The 18,135-nt window shown below is 35.3% G+C and overlaps 2 protein-coding genes across 3 annotated transcripts in view; one reads left to right on the forward strand and one right to left on the reverse strand.

Moving 5' to 3' along the window:
• The first annotated feature begins 2,605 nt into the window (after positions 1-2,605).
• On the forward strand, positions 2,606-14,165 carry LOC126776333 (transketolase). Its single transcript, XM_050498788.1, has 12 exons — positions 2,606-2,828; positions 4,543-4,660; positions 5,330-5,547; positions 5,688-5,838; positions 8,625-8,852; positions 9,021-9,208; positions 9,379-9,574; positions 11,266-11,414; positions 11,635-11,752; positions 11,886-11,997; positions 12,243-12,362; positions 13,229-14,165. The coding sequence occupies exons 1-12, from the start codon at positions 2,731-2,733 to the stop codon at positions 13,396-13,398; spliced, it is 1,866 nt and encodes a 621-aa protein (XP_050354745.1). The 5' UTR covers positions 2,606-2,730; the 3' UTR covers positions 13,399-14,165.
• LOC126776329 (uncharacterized) overlaps positions 13,592-18,135 on the reverse strand; it is a 32,774-nt gene continuing 28,230 nt past the window's right edge. For both annotated transcript variants that reach the window (XM_050498783.1, XM_050498784.1), the window contains exon 3: positions 13,592-17,986. In XM_050498783.1, coding sequence (XP_050354740.1) covers positions 16,021-17,986 — 1,966 coding nt within the window. In that variant the 3' untranslated portion in view covers positions 13,592-16,020. The remainder of the gene's footprint in view (positions 17,987-18,135) is intronic.

The raw sequence follows: 18,135 nt of genomic DNA on the forward strand, positions 1-18,135 counted from the left end.
GCTATTTGTTATAATTATTAATACAGAGATTAAAACTTCATAACTAAAAGTAATTTAGGCCTTCGTGATCCTCACCCGAGACCTATCCACTTATACTGCTATTAAGCTCATGATGGTTTTACTTACGGCGTACATCTTGCAAACAAATATCTACGCTCGGACCGTCGGAGCCCTCTCTGATATGCATCATCTTTAAGGTCACCGGTTGCTAATTTGAATTTGGTATATAAATACTTTATTAAGAAAAATTCAGCTGAACATTATAGATTCAGATAAGTTACAGATATATATATATGAAACAATATTAGTTTCTATATTATCACGGGGTCAAAAAAAATCGATAAAATAACTATCTGTATCTAATATTTTTAATAAATATACCTACTTACTAATAATTCATTAAAATAATAATAATTAACCTTTAGATACATACCTGGCTTTGGTCATTTCAATTGAATATTCTAGAAGATTGTGTTGAAAACAGCGTCACCGGTCACAGTTATGAGTTAAACGCGCAATAATTTTGCTTATAAAAATAAAATCAAACCCTATATATAAACTCAGATAATAACACATCCTCATCACTGTTTTTTCATATATAGTCATATTAAATAATCATTACATCTAAACTCTCGAAAATACAAGCACTTTTTCACTAATAAGCAGTTAATAAAATATAAACTGTTGCCGTTGAAACCCACACCGCAAAATACTAAAATGTCATTTGACTTTATTTTATTAAATACACATTTAAATGCCTATGCACGAACAATAAATAATTAAATAAAATTGTCGTAAAACTATTTTAGTCGTTTTAGAAATAAATAAATACTATGAGTACGGACTACACTTGTTTTGTGATTTATTTAATACGTGTATCGATTTTACACAGATACGTATTTCTGGAATAATTAATTACTTATTTTAATTTAAGAGAAGAGAAAAGGTAATTAAATATTATTCAAGAAATGTATAGATTATGACATAAGGCATTTTTATATGTTTCTTAACACCATACAACAATTGTATCTTTTATTATGGTAATTGGTATGGTATAGAATAGATAGTATAGTATGATTATTCTACTGGTGGTAGGGCTTTGTGCAAGCTCGTCTGGGTAGGTACCATCCACTCATCAGATATTCTATCGCAAAACAGCAATACTTGATATTGTTGTGTTCCGGTTTGAAGGGTGAGTGAGCCAGTGTAATTACAGGCACAAGGGACATAAAATTTTAGTTCCCAAGGTTGGTGGCGCATTGGCTATAAGCGATGGTTGACATTTCTTACAATGCCAATGTCTAAGGGCGTTTGGTGACCACTTACCATCAGGTGGCCCATATGCTCGTCCACCTTCCTATTCTATTAAAAAAAAAAAAAAAATGTTAGACGCGCGATTTCTTAAACCTATCGTTTTATACAAAATTTTAGTCAACAAAAATTATAGTCAACAAAAGTGTTTAATTATAAGTATTTTAGTTTATAAAAAGGTATATAATGAGTATGAATTAACATCAATAATTGTTATTAAAAAAATATTTACGAATATTCGAATTATCTAAATACAAGATGGCGCTTACCAGCCGAGAGTTTTTGCGGTGTAAACTTCGTTCATTTTGTTTTTATGAGGCCAGTAGCTAGCCGGCTGCTGCTTTTGTTCGTCACTTAATCAATCATTGTTTAACTTGCTGTCCTGCCAAATTAGTCTTCTATGTGATAAAATATCGCTCAGTTTTATGATTGATATCAGTTTAATTATGAAGCAATTATTTGGTTACTAAATTTTACACATTATACTTATTAACTGCTTATATTAAAATGCAAAAGTATGTACCTACAGTCTTTTCGCCTATATTAATAATATTAATATCTAGAATTGTGTAGAATGATAATAGCATTTCCCAGTTAAATCGAAAAATATGTGAGCAGTTTATCATCAGTGGAGGCAATAAGATCTATGTAATATTTTAATTTCTTATTCTATTACAAACTAAAGCCCAGGTATTTCAAAACATGTATATGGCACAAAAATATTATTTGAATTTCAAGACATCTGTGGACCCCGCTCTTAACACTGTTTCCCTGACATTTTTTGTTTGTTTTTCTCTTTTCTGGCGTGTATCTACTGTATCTACGCTATTTGAGCGAAAAATATTCCAAAATTCCCTGACATTAATCATGGCCAATGTGTCAACTATCAACCATATATTGCCGTTATATATATTTTTTAAACAAATTTAATTATTTAAAAAAACGTTTTAATTAGATTCTATAGTATTAATAAACCACTAAAAAAAAACTAAATTTAATTCAATTGATAAGTGCCACAAAATGCATTTAAATTTTAAATTTTCAAATTTCGCGCGTAAATATATAAAAACGCCGGACGCAGTTAACGCCATATTGCTCCTTGATCATGTCATGAAAGACTGAAAATATTAAAATACGCTAAATAAAAAAAAAGATCTTACAAAGAACACTAATTTTAACATTTCTGACAACAATGACATTACCAGTTCATAAGGTTGTAAAAACATGTATCCAAGCCAGACAAAAATTAAAAAAATATTACCGGCCTTTTTGACTTTGACAGTGACAATTCACAACCGACATTATTCCAGCAATCCATTTTGATTTCCTATTCCCACGAATCACACTGACCGCGTGCTTGGCGTGTGACCGGTAGATAAAAACTTGTTGTAAACTTTATTTTTTTATTAATATTTAAAAATGAAAGGCGACAAAAATGTCGACATTCAAAACCTTAAGGATATGGCTAACAGGCTAAGGATCGACAGCATCGTTGCAACAAATGCTTCAAAATCCGGGTAAGTAAAATAACCTCAATTACGATTTGCCGCTTCATGGAAGGTCATAAGAAGGTTATTAAATGTTAAAGCTTATTGGAATCTAATTGCTTCTTATTATCTTGTTTGTGTAGTTTAAATATCGAAACATCCCATATATTATAAGAATTTCGAATAATTATTGCTATTGATGATGATACATGTGTGGCGGCCCCCTGCGTAGAAGTCCCGTTAGGTCATATTTAGCAATTCAAAGTTTTAACGTTCGACATCATAGATAATTAGTGCTGTATAAACACAACTACATTCAAATTAACTAACAAAACCTGATTATAAACCTAACATTATAAATTTTGATAGAAATTAAATATTTATAAATACTCTGTTATGGAAGTGAAAACTTCTTTAGGCGCGTTGCGCTTATCGTAGGGGATAGACTCGTGACTTCGCGTCACCGACATGCTGTTAATATAATGAAATCGTTGAAAGTACAAATAATTTAAGTATTGTGGAAAATGATGAGAATAATAATACAAATAATATAAGTGTATTTATCTATTATTTATTTAAATTAATTTGTATTAATATTTTGTACCCAGTTTACGACATACTGTGTACTTTGATGAAGCTATATAAAAATTCTATCCCTTTTTATTATGAGTGTCAATATATGTGGAAATTGGTCAAATATATTTAACAGTTTCATGTTTTCACTTTTGTCGATAGTCCCTATGAATATGTTTTTTTTTTATACAAACTATAATGCTTCTGGTTTTCCAAGTATTAAAACATCAAGTAAAGACTATTTCTTATCAAAACAATTTAAATGTTGTGTTTGAGTTAATAAATTATTCTCTATTCATATCAAGTATATATGTGTATAGTCATATTTTGTGGTATTCATGATTATGTATGATTTTGTGAGTTATCATTATAAAAAATGAGCATATGGGCCATAATGAATTATAAAACAGTACAAAAATGGTCTGTCTACCTACATCAATGTCTTTTCAATTGTTTAATTTACAATGCTATATTACATGTTAAATATTCCATAGAATGACTAGATTAATTCTATTTTTGGTATATTCAACAACATCAATTCAATATTTCATGTATCAAAATACTTCAACAAATACATTATATTGAAGCATTCTAAACAAATTGTTATGTAAGCAAAAATATACTTAATTAAATCTTGTTATAAGTGTATGTTTGGTGTATGTAGGATAAATAATACAGTATTATACATTTATCCTTAATGTTAAAAAAATTCTCATCTGTTACTAAACAATGGTAGTCTGTCCTTAAAACTGACTTCGGGATAAATTACATAATTAAAATCTACATGTAACTCCAATTAGATATGTTTATATATAAGCGTATTCTTAACCAATGACACTAATATACAGTTCACTAAGGTACAACAACAGGCTTTGAAATTTACAGCCTGTATATAATTCAATTTTATTTATTCAATAGAAGCTTACTTATTTATTAGTAAATTAAAAATGACAAATGGTTAGGAAAAGAAAATACCTGTGTAAATGAATGCTCTTATAAATTTTTCTTTCTAATGTCAAATCAACAATGATGGAATGATTGCTCATTCCGATTCAGAGTTTAACTAAACAGCTTTCAAGCAACTCTTAAAAGTAAGGTTGCTTATTTCTGCAAAGATAAATTTATAATTTATACAAATAATTAAGTAATAATTAGGTCCATTCCCCTCCAGTCACCCCACATCATGCGCGTCAATGGCAGAGATCATGTCGGTGCTGTTCTTCCACACAATGAAATACAAGATATCAGCACCTCGTGATCCCTCCTCAGACAGATTTATACTTTCCAAAGTAAGTAAGTCTAGAATCGGGCTCATTTATTGTAACTACAAAAAATTCTAAATATTTCTTTAGTTTATATTAATTTTGAAACAATTTATATATTTCATATAATATACTATATTTGGGGATGTACAAATAATTATTATTCCATTCAAGCAAAAAATTAAAGAACAAATATAGTTTTCATAATAGTCTATACTGATATTATAAAGCTGAAGTGTTTGTTTGAACATTCTAATTTTGGAATCTTCCAGTTGGATTTGAAAACTATTGATGCATTAGACTGCCCATTTTATTAAGAAAGGTTGCCTACAACATATTATATATGATAATATATAATACATTAGTTTGTATTTCTATAAAATTTACCCATTGAATGCAAAGTTATTTAAAACAAAGGTAAATAAACTCATATTAACTCAATATAAAAGAAAAACTACTATATCTAAAGTAGTATAATAAAGTTATATATTATTTTTAAAGAAAATTACATAAAGATATTATGTACTTGTTAGTCAGTAATGGATGACCTTATGATGTAAATGCAACAGGTTCTATCTAGGCCATTCATGCTACCACTTTATACATTCTTTAAAGCATATACTTGGCTTATTGAGTATGTCGTAAACAATAGGATGAGTGATATCTGAATGTATGTATCTTTCTAATTTTCCCCAGGGACATGCAGCTCCGATTCTATATGCAGCGTGGGCTGAAGCAGGTCTCTTCCCCCTTGAAGATTTGAAGAACCTTCGTAAAATCGACTCTGATTTAGAAGGTCATCCCACACCAAGACTGAACTTTATCGATGTAGGCACTGGCTCTCTTGGCCAGGGACTGGCCGTGGCGGCCGGTATGGCGTATGTTGGGAAGTACTTCGACCAGACATCATACAGGTGTGTGAAGAAATCATTGTTAATCTCAATTTGTATTAATGGTATAAAATATTTTTCAATATATTCTTATGTACTGTGTACATGTGAGTTAAGCCCAAGGTAAAACTGAATATCATTATTAATTGACAAGTATGTATCAGGGTGTACTGTTTGGTGGGAGACGGTGAGGCTGCTGAGGGCAGTGTGTGGGAGGCGCTGCACTTCGCCAGCCACTACAAACTAGACAACTTAGTTGTGATCTTTGATGTCAACCGTCTTGGACAATCTGAGCCCACTTCACTACAACACCAGGTAAGTCGATGCGATAGCAACAACTCATTTTATTTAATTACAGTCTTGTGTAAAGGTAATTAAAAATAATGATTCATTATTAAAATGATGTCGATATTTTTTTTTCATTTATCATGCACTGTAATAGTAAGTATATACAGTCATTGTTATTTATGTCCTTGCATTTAGTATGTTTTTTTATTTGACTCTTAATCGCAATTAAGTAATAATTAATTCTTTAGTTATCAAACCGCATATATTACTCAGGCAACACCACCCTGTAAGATATAATACAAATTCATTATGTAATATAGTACACTTACATTGCTTTTCCTCAGATACCTATAAATACAGTGATGAATTGATAAGTCGCGACATTCACCTCTCGACATTTACGTAACGCGTGTTATCGTTAGGCAACTGATTATATTAATATCATTCTCGAAGTTATTTATTTCCTTCGAATTTAAATAGAGTATTGTTTTTTGAACTGTATTATGAATAGTAAACATTTATAAATTTCATTAAACCATACTTTGTCTTATGGCATTTTACTTTGGGATAATGCTTCAGATATTAAAACTGTCAAGTTAGCACCAACTCAGTATGAAGGTCCTACAGAGGAAAACTGGCACGAGACTAGACTACATTTTCTTTTCCAACAATTATGTATTGTATTAGTATAATATGCTAATTAAATACATTAATATGTAAAAATCGACTACTGTTAATAAGAGGGTAGTCTAATAGGGGATTTTGGGATTTACTCAAGAGTGGCAGGATAACATAAAGGGCCTTGCACTCTAGACAAAAGTTAGAAATACTAAGAGCGTCAGTTTAAGGTATGGTCGGCTAATTATATGCCGAAACGTGAGAATCTCAAGAATCAGACGATATTTTGGCCCTAACGTAAAAGGGGTGATTGCAAACCTGCAACCCACAGTGCAAAACTGATAGATAACATACCTCAGCCGACAGAGACACATGGGTCGTATACACTATCAATATCTGTAGCCTTCGAGACCAATCTATGTGACCCCTTTTTTAATTTTTGAAAACTGATACACTACTTCCACTGGTAAAAAGTATACATCATAAAACCTTATTTTCTTTCAACCATCTGCATAATCCAATGCATTCATTCATGCATCCAATGCAATGCATTTAGCATTATAGGCTATTATATACTATCATTTTAAAATCATTACAATATTCCTTAATCTAGTAATAAGTCAATAATTTTAATACAGTAAAATCAAGCTAATAGTTTAATATATAAAAAAAATTATATGGGTGTAGGGTTTAGTTGTTGTAAAATTATTACATTAAATTCAAATTCTAGAGAGGCAAATAAAAATAAAAATCGGTAGAGATGGAAAAATAGAAATAAAACAAACCTCTAAAGAATAGTGCTCCGGAAGTCAGAAATAGTACCCATATTATTACAATATAGATTTACCAAATGGATAGTAAATCTATTTTCTAAATTATTAATTCCAAAATGCAAAATACCTGGGCGCCAGGATGATTATATCCATTTAAAGTTTATATAATTAAGTTACATCTAATAATTTCTTTTTTTTTAAATTCTTAACAAGTGCCAAAGTAAAATTTTATAAAATAAGTTTAAGAAAACAATAAGTTGTTATTCAAATGAATGCAAATAATATGTAGAAATTACATACAATAGTCCAGTTCTTTAAGTTACTTAATTAAAGTTTAAACCTCTAAAGTATTTCCGAAGAATATCATGAAGACATCTTGAAATAAATCTTCCAAGGGTAGGTTTCTTAAGAATCCAATTCGAATTTTATTCCCACAAGATGTACCAGGATAATATCAAATCCACGATTATTTAAACAATCCAATATGGATTTTAATTAATTTCACCAAAACGTGGAATATTTGTCATGAAAACAGTACTTTTAAAAAAGTTACAAAAACTGCAAAAACTAATTTAGGTCACCATTACGACCCAATGACCGAAAGGAAAGTGAAGTCTTAGAAGAGCATCTTAAAGATAATAAATTAAAATTAGTTCGAAAATGCATAATGCATAAAAATTTGCATTATGACGAGACGTCAAATTTAGCGGTATTTTTCAAATATTGTATAAACATAATTATAGTTGCACCTGTCAAAGTCAATTGACACATGACAACTAATGTTTTTAAGTTATAATTTTAATAAATTTGTCGTATTTATTTTAAAATAATGCATCCATGTAACGTACACCAAAATTACATTACAATAGAAACTCTTTCATTCTGCAGACACTTAGACCTCGCTTCGTATATCTATGTATACTTATATAATTTTCCCTTATTTGCCTAATACGTATTCTAATGTAAGCCGAGATGGCCTAGTGGTTAGAACGCGTGGATCTTAACCCATGATCGTGGGTTAAAACCCGGGCAAGCACCACTGAATTTTCATGTGCTTTATTTTTGATTATAATTCATCTCGTATCGTATCTTGACGGTGAAGGAAAACATCGTGAGGAAACCTGCATGTGTCTAATTTCATTGAAATTGTGTGACATGTGTATTCTACCAACCCCCATTGGAGCAGCGTGGTGAAATAAGCTCTAAACCTTCTCCTCAAAAAGGAAGAGGAAGCCCAGCAGTGGGGCATTAACAGGCTGTTACAGTTACAGTATTCTAATACCTTCGTCCGATTGAGTCGAGATTATGGTTTTGACAGTTGCCTGAAATATAAATATAGGCAAAAAAATAAAATAAACAGCCAATACAATACATGAAGATACTATATATATAATGTAACTAAAGTATTGTTACAATTCTTAGATGGACGTCTACGACGCACGACTAAAAGCCTTCGGATTACACTCACTGGTAGTCGACGGACACGACGTCAGCGAACTCATCAAAGCCTTCGACGAAGCCGCCACGATCTCCGGCAAGCCGACCGCCATAGTCGCCAAGACCTTCAAGGGCAAGGGCTTCCCCGGTATCGAGGACAAGGACAACTGGCATGGCAAGGCGCTGGGCGCAGAAGGAGAGAAGATCATCAAGGTAAACAGTAGTTTACTGATGCAATGTCGTCTGTATATCTCACTCCTCCCCTTCACTATTACTCCCCGCCAAACAGCAATAGTTCCCATTGGATTGAAGGAAGAGCGGCGAGGTGGCGTGATGTTGGTATAACATGAAAAGTGAGTGGGTTCGGTTGTGCGGTTGCAGCACCTGCAGGCGCAGATAAAGAACCCGGGCTGGAAGCCGCAAGTGAGCGCGCCGCAGTGCGAGGCGCCGCGCGTGCACGTGCGCGACATCACGCTGTCGGCGCCGCCCGCGTACGAGCGCGGCGCGCGCGTCGCCACGCGTCTCGCCTACGGAAACGCGCTGCGCAAGATCGCCGACACCAACCTTCGGCGAGTTATTTTTTATACCATTCAACCTTCATTTATTCTTACGTGTCTGGTAGTTTTAGCTGAGATGACCCTGTATTTTACGTGTTTCATGTGAGATACACCAAATTATATTTCACGATTCGATCATGACCATACACGACGGCCTCTAATGTGATAATTCCATATTGCAGGGTGATAGCGCTAGACGGCGACACCAAGAACTCGACGTTCAGCGACAAGCTGCGTAATGCATACCCGGAGCGCTACGTGGAGTGCTTCATCGCGGAGCAGACGCTGGTGGGCGTGGCCACGGGCGCGGCGTGTCGCTCGCGCGCCGTCGTGTTCGCGTCCACCTTCGCCGCCTTCTTCACGCGCACGTTCGACCAGGTCACTACACCACTTTTTATCATAATAATAAAACTATATTTTACCCAGTTTATCATTATAAATACTCAAAAATTCATACATCATATCTAAATAATAATAAATTACCTTAACCGATTATATTAAGTAAATGTAATACTTTCTTGGAAATGCAATCTTCTTACAATTACAAACGTGTAATCTGGTATTGACACTTCTCAAGAATCTTATTCATTAAAAACAAAGTACTTCAAATATATCAAAGTGTAAAAAGTAAAATTCAAGTTTTTAAACTTTTTTCATTATCTTTCAATTGCCTTCTACTTATTATATTATATTTCACACACCTCAAACATAAAAAGAGCTGCTTAGATTAAGAATGTAAATAAGTATGTAGTTTAAGTACATAACAGAACTACTTTATCATAGGCAAAGCTGAATGGATTAGTTATGGTTGAAAGTCATAACCACAATTTATTGATAACATAAAATAAAATACATTGTTTATTTTCATATTTATTTGATTTGGGCTTGAATATTTGATATTGTAATATCATTTACCATAACTCATAAACGCAACACTGCTTCTATCTCATAACCTCTAATTTTTACTGCTCATCCAATTTTCATCCCTTCATTTCAGTCATATGCAACTATCTTGTATATTAATATTATTATTACTAACTGAATTAAATGCTTATATATCTCTACAAATCTTTATTCATCATCATCATGCAAAGAAACTGTCACATGTGACATTTCACCCTCCTATGATTGTTCATCCATGGTGTCCATCAAATGTGTTTTTGCATTACCTATTGCTTAATACTAATGTTTTTTTCATTTCCTTACTAACAAACTTCTCTAGAAACTCGCTGACAGTTTCTGGACGATTCTTCTTAACAAGCGGCACCAAGTCGTTTTTCGAAATACAGTTTGAAGTATATGTATTTCACTTGATTGGTGCTAAAACAATTCGTTTGTCGTACTCACCCGACCGCCGTCGGCCGACGTGGGCAGTAGCATTCGAACAAATTGCTTTTCTAACAAGTATTTCCAACTGTTTTCAGTTGTAATGCTACTAACACGTCATTTAATTTTTGCATAATAATTTGCTTTATTTCTCTAAAAATATTTCTGGGTGCTTTCGTAAGGGATGACTTATCTCACTCACTTTATATTCGTTTTTACATTATGTATTTAATATTCATTAAAAATAAAGTGCTACATTACATGCTCATTCTATTTCATCTGCTTTTTTAAAAATACAAATGATTTCCTAATGGAATTTACCATTTAAAATTTACGCATTATAATAATAATAATATCTTAGGACATTATTCAAACACGGCCATCTGATCCCAAACTAAGCAGAGCTTGTGCTATGGAAACCAGACAACGGATATACTACATATACTATTTTTCTTTTGTAAATGCATACTTATATAGATATAGCATTATCAGCAGTATATAAAATAGTAGCAGTTTTATCATTGCATTGAAAAACTGGTGCAATTGACTTTATTAACAATCCATTTATCAAGTAATTACATTCGGCTTTGCCTTTTTTAATTTGTTGAAATATAGTTGCTTACAAGCAAGTAAAAAACTCTTTTTAAACTAATAAATATTTTTACAAAGATTATATGAACAATTCCAATAATTAAGGAATTGAAATTGTTACTTCAAACTATATAACGCATAATCCTGTTCAGATCCGCATGGGTGCTATCAGTCAGAGCAACATCAACTTGGTGGGGTCTCACTGTGGTGTCAGCATCGGAGAGGATGGACCCTCGCAGATGGGGCTCGAGGATCTCGCCATGTTCAGAGCTGTACCCACCGCCACAATCTTCTACCCCTCGTGAGTACCCTCACCGAAAAGAGAAGGGAAGCCCAAGCGCCACCCCGTCTATCATCTCCGTCCCGAAACATGAGACAGTGGTTCTCACGGAACACAATATTTTTATCCACAAGAAATTTATTTTAAATATTTTACTAAACAAGCACTTCGAAGCTAGGGCGGCTACCGTTCTTTCTATAATGCATGACATTTCTCCATAATGTGTATCGCCCGCCCGCAGGGACGCCGTGTCGACGGAGCGCGCGGTGGAGCTGGCCGCCAACACGAGCGGGATCTGCTACATCCGCACGTCACGGCCCGAGACTGACATCCTGTACACCGCCGGGACCACCTTCAAGGTCAGCCCACTACACCGGTTACACCGCTACTGTGATCCTACCTACGGACTACTCCGGACTTATTTTGACCGGTCCTTGGGCCATTTCCAGGCAACTATGCATATGGCCGTATTTCTGATCACTGGTGTTGCAGGTGGGCGAGGCGAAGGTGGTGCGTGAGAGCCCGGCCGACAAGGTGCTGCTGGTGGGCGCCGGAGTCACCCTGCACGAGGCGCTGGCCGCCGCCGACCTGCTGCAGAAGGAAGGTCGGGCCACATACATTATTACACAACACACATTTACTTATTTGTTATATAATAGTAAAATTATTTGTATATTTAAAAATATGTAAAATAGCACACACAGTTAAGAAATCAATGTCGACACAAGTTTAGTCTTTTAATTTATTTGTCTTAAAAAAGTCAGATACCATTACTCTAATTAAAGATTCTTAAATAATACTTTTTATAGGAAGGCCTAATAATGATCAAACGATTACTTCACGTTTCAGGCATAGCGGCTCGAGTACTGGACCCGTTCACTATCAAGCCTCTGGACGAGGAAGCGATCCGTAAACATACGAAAGCTGTCGGCGGCAGGATTGTGGTTGTCGAGGACCACTATCAAGCCGGTAAGTTCTGAATACCGCGTGCTTGGTGCTTGATTACCACCTTAATAGCTACTTTCAATTTTTGTTGTAATCTTTAAAGTTGTAAGTTGTAAATCAATTGTGTAGTAGTGGTAATGTATTTTTACATCGTCATAATTAGTTTCTTCATGTTTAAAAAGTAATGAGTATTCTCAGCAAGCAATACAATATCACAAATAACTCTAAGAAGATCATTTATACATACTATGAATATAAAGGTCCTTTTATTGGATTGCATTTGATCATTTACATTCACGCGTTCTTACCACTGGGCTGAGATGGCCCAGTGGTAAGAACGCGTGAATCTTAACCGATGATCGTGGGTTCAAACCCGGGCAAGCACCACTGAATTTTCATGTGCTTAATTTGTGATTATAATTCATCTCGTGCTTTACGGTGAAGGAAAACATCGTGAGGAAACCTGTATGTGTCTAATTTCACTGAAATTCTGCCACATGTGTATTCTACCAACCCGCATTGGAGCAGCGTGGTGGAATAAGCTCGAAACCTTCTCCTCAAAAAGAGGAGAGGAGGCCTTTAGCCCAGCAGTGGGACATTCACAGGCTGTTGCGGATTTGATCATTGATCATCACCCATTTTTAGCAAAAACCCAGAGGGCGATTCATTAATCAATAAATGTCGGACTTGTCTCGACTTGTGAGCAATGAGATCGAGAGTCCCATCTACAGCTTCGTAATATTCTAGCTTAAAAGCATTCCGTGTTCGACACAATCGGTTGTCGAGCGACGTCCGTTGTATCTCATTTTTTTAAAGTTGATTATAAGCGATTCCCCACCACGACATTCCATCGCGGGGGACTAGTAAGTAACGCAGCGTGTGGGTCGCAGGCGGGCTGGGCGAGGCCGTGCTGTCGGCGCTGAGCGAGGCGCGCGCGGCGCTGCGCCACCTGTGCGTGCGCGCCGTGCCGCGCTCGGGCGCGCCCGCGCAGCTGCTGCACGCGCACGGCCTGTCCGCGCCGCACGTCGCCGACGCCGCGCGCCTGCTGCTGCAGCACTAGGGGCGCTTGGGTCGCGGCTGACCGTTTGTGATACTGCGAATTGACCTTGTGATAAAGTACACCCGGCCGCCGTCGGGGACCGTAGAGACTATTGGCTCCTAGATTACATTCCCGATGAAACGAAAATAAAAAAATCATTCCCGGATATCTCTATGGTCGAAATGTTCCTCGTTACTCGCTGTAGTTCACTTCGTAGCGATTGTTGCGACGTACCTGCCGTGGGAACCTCTATTTATACAATATATTTTTTATTCGATTCGATGAACAATTGAAACGCTTTACTAATAATCACTAAAACAGTAGCAGAGTGTTGTTAATCTGTTTACATTTCGTCTAAATGTGTTCGAAATGAACTACTCTGAATGAGTAAATAAATCTCGTTTTGTGTTTACTGAAATGTACGGTTGTTATACATGTTATATTCTATATACACTTCTATGGTATAGTTGACGTTTTGTATCATTTTATAGTATAGTGTTAAGTGCCTTTATATGTCGCACTGTTTCTAAATGGAAATATGTGAAGGGTTAGTGTAAGGATAATTTTGTATACATTTTCTATAGCGCACAATACCGCTGATGGTGAAGCTGGAGTTTTATAATAGGGACCAAAGTGAAGTTAACTGATTTAGGGCTTCCGTTGTTAAATAAATCACAATATCGTAATCTGGTTAATTTATTGGTTTACATTTTACATTCCTGTTGCATTTTTTTCATAATCACAGAATTATTTGAGTTTTTTCTTAATAAAGTTTATTGAGTACAAAATTGAGTCTTATTTTATAATTAACTAACGAATTTACAGGTATATTTACATGTTCATTATCAATACAAACTAATAACAGTGACTAGAATAACTCGATTAATGTACACATACGATCTTTCTAGTTAGTTTAGTTCAAACAATTGATATCCGAAAAATATTTTATTAAAACAGTCCAAACAAATATAAATAGCTTGTTCTGATACAAATCACACTATATACATTCAAATTAATCATAGAGTCACCTATAGCCTATTCCAACCAGAGGAAAAAAGAACAAATAAACAACTTCGACATTGAATTGACGCGATATCATTGGTCGATATCGAACTCTTGAATAAATGATTAGCGACAAAATGGCGTTATGAATGTCGGAAGTTGCTATCGATACCAGAGGTATAAGTGACAACATTTCAAAATTTATAAGTGCTGAAATAAAAAATACCGATTCTTTATTTTTCTATCCTGATAAATATTAGTAATTTCTTTAATTTGTAAATTGAGAGAAAAATATAAAACTTAAAGAATGTGATGACGTAGCATTGACGGTTGAATGAGGTAGTGGTCTTTGTCCAAATTGAATTTTAAATAATTAATGAACATTAAAAAATGGACAATGGCACTATTTTTTTTATAAACAATACGACTTACTTTTTTATCAAGTATCAGCTCTGCATAATTAAAGATTACATATCAAGATTAAGATGTGTACTTTTCACATAGATTCATGTGACATCGGTATAGGATAGGTGCACGCCATTGAAGGATTACAAATAATGTTTTATACCAGCCTTTAACGTTAACGGATTGCTTCTTCTTTTCAATTGATATTGGCATCGAATTGACAAGACAAAATAATGATAACTATCTTTGCTATTTTGCATATCAAAGGTAAATTCACAGTAAAAATTATGAATGAAAACTAAAGAATTTCAAATAGCATGGATCCCATTCTTTTATATCTAGTTTCAATCTATGTATATATCTTGAAAATATGAGATGTCTATTAAAGTGGATATAAGTAAGTAAGTAAGTAATCAAGTGAAATAGTGTTGTATTATAAACAAAGAAATAAAATTAATCATGAACTGTTTATAGTACTTGTGTAGCAGAACTATTAGCAAATCGTATGGAATACGTAAATATAAGGGTTGTTTATCATTACTCATTCGAATGGAATAGGACAAAGAATACATATGAATATTTAAATATAATATTAAAAATATTGGTTATACAGGTCCTTATTTTAGTCCCATTTATTCAGCCTTAAATATAACAGCTTGTTTTTACACATTAAATATAATTTGATAAAACTATGTTAGAGGTTTCAATTGACTAGTTAGTAATCTACGGCCTTCCTTATAAACTTCGTTTAGCGTATGATTTGTAAAACAATGCCATGTCTTCTTCTTTCGAATGTCAAATTAATAATGATAGAAAGAGCGGAATCAGTGTTTAACTAAACAGCTGCTAAACAATGTTTATAAGTGATTCCGCTAGTTAATAGGGCACAGATTAAAACACTAATTATAATTTTAGTGCCTACAACAACCTTTCGGCAACATTTGTTCAGGGGATATTATTTAGTTAGTTATGCTAAAACACAAACCACTCATTCAACAAAAACAATATATTAACAATGTCATATAAAACCATTTTCTTATTTTAAAAACTAATATTCGTCGCCGAATTATTAATAAATGTGATAATCATTTTATAAAAATTATGGACGGATATACGAATGAAAACAGATCCAACTTAATAAGTCTCACTATATACCGATGATTTGTCATAAATGCAAGTCAGCTCGCGAAGGGGCTTAAAGTCTTTGGCCTTCTCATCGACAACCTACTGAGAGCACTAAGTCCACTCTCCGACCGCGGCCTCGCTCGCAGGCGGCTGCTCGACTGTCGGCTCGTTTGTTCTTTCGTCTAATTCACCCGGCAAGTAGTCCTTCCAACTCCTAAATAGATATCTCGTAAACTTCCTTAATTGTCTAAACTTGCAATACGTAGCGCCCTCCGCCGACTGCAATTGCTGGGTTTGTATCAAAAAGCCCTTTTCTTTAAATGTTTGTTCCAATTTCTCCCTCTGCAACGTCTTCCTTGATTTCCTTTTTTTTTTGTTCAAGTCCTCTTTGAGCGCGACATTATTTTGAGGATCGGATTTGGGAACTGTTGATATCGACGCTACGGATTCGGTATTTCTGCCTTGGTTCGAGTCTTTTTGTAAGTACTCATAACCTTTGTTGCCTTTATTGCCCGTCCCACTGTAATACCTAAAGTTTCCTCCGGAGTCCACTGATAACATCTTCTTCTCTTGTAAGGATGGCTTAGAACCGCCGGTGAATTTGAATTTACAAATGCTCACTTCTGTGGTCGGGGTTGTGGTGCTATTTTTAGCCGGCATTGGAGGAATAAATATTGCTGATCGTTTTCTCTTAACCGGTCCTTGGACGAGTTTGGGTGATGCTCTCTTCTTCGCGAGTTCTGGACTCTTTCTTTCCTCTACTTGTTTTATTACCTTAGGGTCCAGAAGTTCCGAAATTTGTTTTAGCACTAATTTGTTCTTACTCTCTTCTGGCGACGCATCTGTGGTTGTGCTTTCACTACCCGGCGTTGACACTTTATCGCGATCTTCCGGAGAAAACGGGAGCTGCCCAGAAGCTGCTAGCCTTTGATAGTACAACAGTTGGGTCTGTAACGCTAAAGGGTGCATGTATATACCTGCATTTGGCCAATATATGTAGCCTGGAAATTTATCATCGTCTGGATTGACAGTAGACTGCACCGGTTCAGATAAAGTCGGGGATATGTTTCTCGATTGCCGAGAGAGATCGGGAGAACTGCTAGCCGTCGGAGGTACGTTTGTATTCCGCTGTATGACGGAGATAGCATTAGGTTGCTCACTTTTTAAGCTTTCCTGTTCTAAACTGTCTTCAATTTCAGCTTTAACTTCGGGTGTAGTGTAAATGTTGCCAAATTTCTTTTGAATTTGCAACTTTAAATCATGTAGATCTCTTATACATAAGTTGAGAGGTTCGTCGTCGCTATGCAGCGGGCCGGCGGTTGTGATCGGCGCTTCCGGCATTGGTTCGTCGGGACTACAGAATCGTGGGGGCGAAGGATTCTCTAGTCGTCGTTTTTGTTCTTGGGACAGTTTTCTTTCTAGAAGGCTTGAAATTATTTTGTTTTGTAAATCTGTCTTTGAAGTGTTGTGTGGTGTGTTTGTATTTCTAAAAGCCGGGCAGACGTTCCCTTGGTTCAGTCGCTCTTGAGGGGGCGGCTGACCTGGTACAACCGTTCCATAGTTCTCGTAGATTAAATGACAAATATCGGCCTTCTTCGGTTTCCGACCGCGGCGTGGCTTAGAGTTATTTAACGTCATCTCCCCCATGTATGGTAGGTCGTCGTATGTCATGATTTTGCTGGGTGTGATAGCAGGAGTCTTCTTTTTCTTCTCTTCCTTATTTCTAGCTGTCATATTTAAAACAGACGCTTGAGGCACGGTCAGCGTTCCAGTCTCTTTCTGCACTCCGGCTAATCTCTGCGCCCAAATTTTGAAAGTCTCATTAGTGAAATTACTCTCAACGTTCGGGTCTTTTGGTTTTTCCGGGCTTTTCTTCTTACTGTTCGCCTTCTGCAGGCTCTGCTCGTAGTGGTCCAAATATTCCTGGGGCAGCGCTTGATGGTGAAATTTTAACTTCCACCGGTTTTTCTGCCTGCTTCTCGTGTGCTTCACTTTCGGAGGTTCGGATCTATCAATGTTCCGCTCCTTACTGACCGAGAGGAGTTGTTGACGAAGAAGTTCCTTATTTTCCGATGATCTGTAACAATTTATATAAAATGTTTTACTTTATATACTGATCCTCTTTGATGTATTCATGGTTTTATATCAAATGTAATAAAAGATTGGACCGACTTTACTGACTGAAAATGCAACTATCATTGACCATTGTTCATTTTATATGATGAC

The sequence above is a fragment of the Nymphalis io genome, chromosome 20 (genome assembly GCF_905147045.1).
Source record: "Nymphalis io chromosome 20, ilAglIoxx1.1, whole genome shotgun sequence".
NCBI lineage: Eukaryota > Metazoa > Arthropoda > Insecta > Lepidoptera > Nymphalidae > Nymphalis > Nymphalis io.